This window comes from Fragaria vesca, linkage group LG2 (assembly GCF_000184155.1).
Source record: "Fragaria vesca subsp. vesca linkage group LG2, FraVesHawaii_1.0, whole genome shotgun sequence".
NCBI classification, from domain to species: Eukaryota; Viridiplantae; Streptophyta; class Magnoliopsida; order Rosales; family Rosaceae; genus Fragaria; species Fragaria vesca.
The window spans coordinates 14320746-14325689 of record NC_020492.1 but is presented as its reverse complement, the minus strand read 5'-3'; the positions used below and the strand labels follow the sequence as shown (position 1 = coordinate 14325689).

Below are 4944 nucleotides of genomic sequence, written 5' to 3'. Positions count from 1 at the left end.
TTTGGATTCTTCAACTTCAACTCTTTTTTTTATTTTTTTTAAAGACTTCAAATTTTCTAATGAATACACAATTGTGAGAGAGAGCTCTCTGAGTTGAGCCTGAAATAATACATTATATTATCCACTTTTATATGGCTTTACAGTCATGTGTTGGGACATTTTTGGAATTGACATTTTACGTCAACTGGATCTGATGATGAAAATTAAGAAAACTTAATTCGTTATCGCTGTCTTTGGCTGTCTCGATCACTCTTCATGACTCAACCATCTCCATTGATGACTGTTTGTAACTTGTTACTGTCCCTCCTATCTGATCATGTTCTTGATCTTCCTCAGTACTTTCTCCATCTTGATCACCATGATCATCATGTTCATCTTCCTCTTGATTTGGATCCACATTTTCCCTCAGTGGCTGCTGCACTATTTGGAGCTTCTCAACACTACGATCCTTGTGATATTCAATCTTGTTGTTGTTCTTGTTTCTGTACAAGGCTTCAAGCTGGTGAAAGTAAGGACATGTTTTTGAATCCTCGGGTCTCGTTTTGCTGCTCTCCTTAACCTTCTTGAAGTACTTGTTGATGTTCTCCCACTTCTCCTTGCACCTCTTCGAGCTCCGGTTGTAGCCGAGCCTCCTCATCCCGGCCGATATCTCCTCCCAGAGAGACCCTTTAGGCCCAGCATCCTGATACTTGACGTCGAGACTTGTCCTCAGATCTATCAATGCCTGAACTTCCGTTTTCGGCCATCTTGAGGATCCCATGACAGCAGAATTGTTCTCGCCGTTACCATACACTTTCTTAGCCTCCAAGTTTCTCGGTGCTACTGCTCCATCAGAACTAGCAGTGAGGCCACGCTGGTCTATTGCCCAAGACACCGGTAGTGCCGGCAATGGCGGCCGAGGCACATTTGTTGGTGGTGGTATTACTAGCATTGCTGTGGCATCATTGATTTCGAGGGATCGAGTATCATTAGAGTTATGTTGCAGTGAAACCTTTTGCAAGAATTGTATGAGGGCGGCGTCTTTCGCTGCTGCACTCGATCTCTCTTGGACCAAAACCTCGTGGTCACGATCGATTCTTGCCATCTCTTGCATTCTCCAAGCTTCTTCTTTCACCATTCGCTCTTGATCGCATTTGGCAATGGCTTCCAAGAAATTCTCTTGCAGCCTCTCCTGCTTCTCGAGAACTTGCTTTGTCAGTCTTCTAAAGAAGTATTTCCATTTCCTTTTCCTCTTGTTTCGTTGCTGAAACTCTTCGTCCGAGGCAGTAGTAGAAGAAGTAGAGCTGGAGAACAGGTTGGTGGTCGGATTTAGTAGTCGGAAGCCATTAGTATTGTCTTGTGATGAATGAATTTGCTGTGGCAGCAAGGAATTGTTTGTTGATGAATGAATTATTGGATCTGTGGCTGGAGTGACGCCGTTTTGCGGAACAGTGACGACAGGAGGAGGGACACTTTGGTTTGGATGGTGGTTGCTGTTGTTGGTCCACAGCACCACTGGAGGTTTTGGTGGTATTATAGATAGATTGTGACTATTCTGTTGATGATCAAAGGCTTCAAGTTCGTCGAAAAACCGATAAGTCTTTCCTTCTGGCTTTCCAGATCGGCCTTCTTTGGTTCTTCTGTGGTACTTGTACACGTTCTCGAATTTCTCCTTGCATTTCTTTGCACTTCTCTGATAACCAAGCTCCCCTAGTTTCCTGCATATATTAATTAAAAGTATTCAAATTAACTCTAGCTAAAACACCAAATAAAATCAACAAGAGGAATAAAATCTACAAGGACATGTGAATTGAATTTTGGATCATCATCTCTCTGGAAACACAAATTCATCTTCATATATATGTCTGCATGCTACTGTAAAAAGTAGCAAAGAATATTCACTTGAGCTTTGAATAATCATCAGAAAATTAGTAAAATTCATAACATAATCTGTATGCCAAAAAACCAAGAAAAATATTAAGAGATAGAAGAGTGTGAAGTTGTTTACTAGCTAGCTTCATAGATCGATCTTAAGAACAATGATTCACCTTGAAACATCTTCCCACAATGGAGCTTTGAGACTGGAGTCGCGAAAAGCAGGATCCATTTGGGACCTTATCTTCAGGAGTGCCAAAGTTTCTTGGCGAGGCCACCGATTTCCTCCTCCACCTCCATAGCTCCGGTGGTCGTCATCATGACCACCCTCCTGATCAACGTCCCCAAAAGTATGCTTGTCATGATCTTCTGCACCTGAATTTGAAAAAAGCACCGCCGCTGTTTCAGTATTACTGCAGCCACCTTCATCATGAAGTAGTACTGCTGGTTCTTCTGCGACCATCATGGCTGCGCTTGAGCTCCCTAACTTGCTTGTTGATTTTCCCAACAGCGGAGAGAGAATTGTGTATGAGTAATTCTCTTGGGTTTTATGAGTCCGAGATTATATAATCTATGTATTCATTCTACAATTAATTAACTGCGAATATGGGTGGGTTTTCCCTGTCATTCTCAAAATCCTTTTTTCTTTTTTTTTTTTCACAATAGAAAATAGACACTATTTTTCCCGCTTACATGTAAGGCAGTCTTTTATGTTATCATATTTTTCTAGTTTAGTAAATTGTACTATCTCACTTTCTGTTGAGTTTCCCTGTCAAATTGGTTTTTTTTTTTTCCCACAATATATTTCACATTTAATTTCTTTCTAATTCTGTAATTCACACAAATTGCACGATGTGTCGATATCAATCAAGTCATGTAAATTTATTCAAAAATAGGGTGGAATTGTAGACAAATCGTTAAGAAAATAGTTTATCAAATAAGAGGTGCCACGGAAAAAGAATTGAGAGAGTTCATGATCGAACCGAACAATTATATATATTTCAGAATCTAATATAAAATACGATAAATTTCATTTTAATAAACAAACTTATAAATACAAGACCATGCCAGCATATTATTAGCAAGAAAAAGAAGAAGAAGAAGAAAAAGAAATAAACATAATTTTCGTATAAGGAGTGATTTTTTTATATGTCAAATGGCCGGTAAAGTACTTTTTGTTTTTTAAGAAAACTTTAACTGTGGAATCTGCAGTTTTCTCTGCTGTTAATAATTATTGTCCCATAATTAAAACATAAACACCACAGCTCATCTGGCTCCCTTCCTCTCTCTGCAGAAATGTGTGTAATTAATTATTAAAAGTGCTACTAATTAATTGAAGGTATAATGTAAGATAAAATAAAAATGTTAATAAGAAAAGAAGAAAATACACAAGTGGAAGTGTATAATTGATAATAGAAGAGTATGATTGGTGTATAATATACTCTATCTGGAAGTAGTGGCAACAGCTGTGAATAGAGATAGTGACGAGAGAATTGAAGATGGAGGATAATAAGAAGTTGGCCCCCATATCATATCATTTGTTTAGGTCGGTCAGACATTTGCTAATTGCTATTTTTTTACCTAGCTATTATAGGGGTGGTTCGTTTTGGAGCCTGCAATCACTAATTAAATTGACCTCTTAATCATGCAGCAGGCTAATTAAGCTGATTAATATTCCTTTTGTTAGGAAGATGACCTAATCAGTGCTGTCACTGTGATCATGATCCCTGTAATTCCATCCAGTTGACACTCGGCCACTCATCTTCAGCCCTAATTAACGACTAGTACTACCCACTCAAACATGTAACTATTAACCTAGCTCGCAGTGTAATTACCAAATTGCACCGAGGACTACCTCGCATCATCGATGCTTTGAATCAAGCATCAATCATTCTGAATCTCAATAACGTGAGTTTAGAAGTCGAAAAAAGGTATTACAAATCGTGAATATACTGACGTAAAATCTTATTTTTAAAAATTAAACATGATGTATTTTTTATTATCTTCCGTGTAAAAGACAAATAATGTCCTGCAGTGTCAAATTAGTTATATATATATATATATATATATATATATATATATCAGTCACCCGATCGAAGATAGATACTTTTTATCAAATCCGATATGATTATTATGAACACTAACCCTATCTAATATGACATATTTTTGAGAAATTTTTCAGTGCAACTGTAGCACCACGTGACATGGACTAATGGTGCTACGTGCCTATAAGAACTCGTCACGTGGACATCAATGCTTAACGTTAGTTCTTTGTTATCGAAAAAAATTCCTGAAATTTCTTATCGATAAAAACAAGAAGCAAACCCAAGTTTCATATAATTTCTTGTTTTTGATTCAAGCTCTCTTACAATGAAGATTTCAGAAATCATTGCCGAGTGGCATATGACATAGATTAAACGATCTTCCCAGCAATTTCGGTAAGGATTGATGAGTATCAGAAATTCTTTTGAATCTGCGAGAAATTTCGAAGAAGGATTTCTTGAGGTCTAAATCTTCCATGTCTCATTACCTATTACAAGAACAGAAGCACCGCGAATGCATACCGAATTACCTAATATTCTGATATAATTAATCCTTTGGATCAAATTATGATAGATACAGTTCATGACAAGAGTGATGATGATGGGGTCTGGAGATCTTATTGAATTAAATCATAAAAAAGGGCTTTAATTAGAATCAATATAATACAAGCATCAAGAATGAAGACCGAATTTGATTCCCGATCTGTTGAACAGAACCCAGACTCCAAGACTCATCCCAAAACTAAAATTTCATGATTATAAATGGATTTTCTTATTTTTATTATAATATTTAACCACTTCCCAATACTCGGTTCAATCCAAGGAAGAAAATTTCGGTGATTACGGAAATTTCGACCCTCCAAAATATGGAAATTTCGATTGCAATTAAAAAAATAAGAAAATTGACGGAAATTTGAAGAAAAACAAGGAAATTTTAAACCAAACTTTAAGAGATGTTTGTTTTCTATATTATGTACTATATTTGAAATGAAAACCTTGAATAAACATTGATCTATAAGGAGTTGTAGTAAGTTAATGTGAAAAGGTG

At 36.8% G+C, this 4944-nt stretch overlaps 1 protein-coding gene across 1 annotated transcript; it reads right to left on the bottom strand.

Moving 5' to 3' along the window:
• Window positions 1–2378, bottom strand: LOC101295966 (trihelix transcription factor GT-2-like). The gene is made up of 2 exons (XM_004290471.1): window positions 2028–2378; window positions 1–1697 (listed from the first exon to the last, which is right to left on the bottom strand). The coding sequence occupies exons 1-2, from the start codon at window positions 2318–2320 to the stop codon at window positions 254–256; spliced, it is 1737 nt and encodes a 578-aa protein (XP_004290519.1). The 5' UTR covers window positions 2321–2378; the 3' UTR covers window positions 1–253.
• Window positions 2379–4944: the final 2566 nt, after the last annotated feature.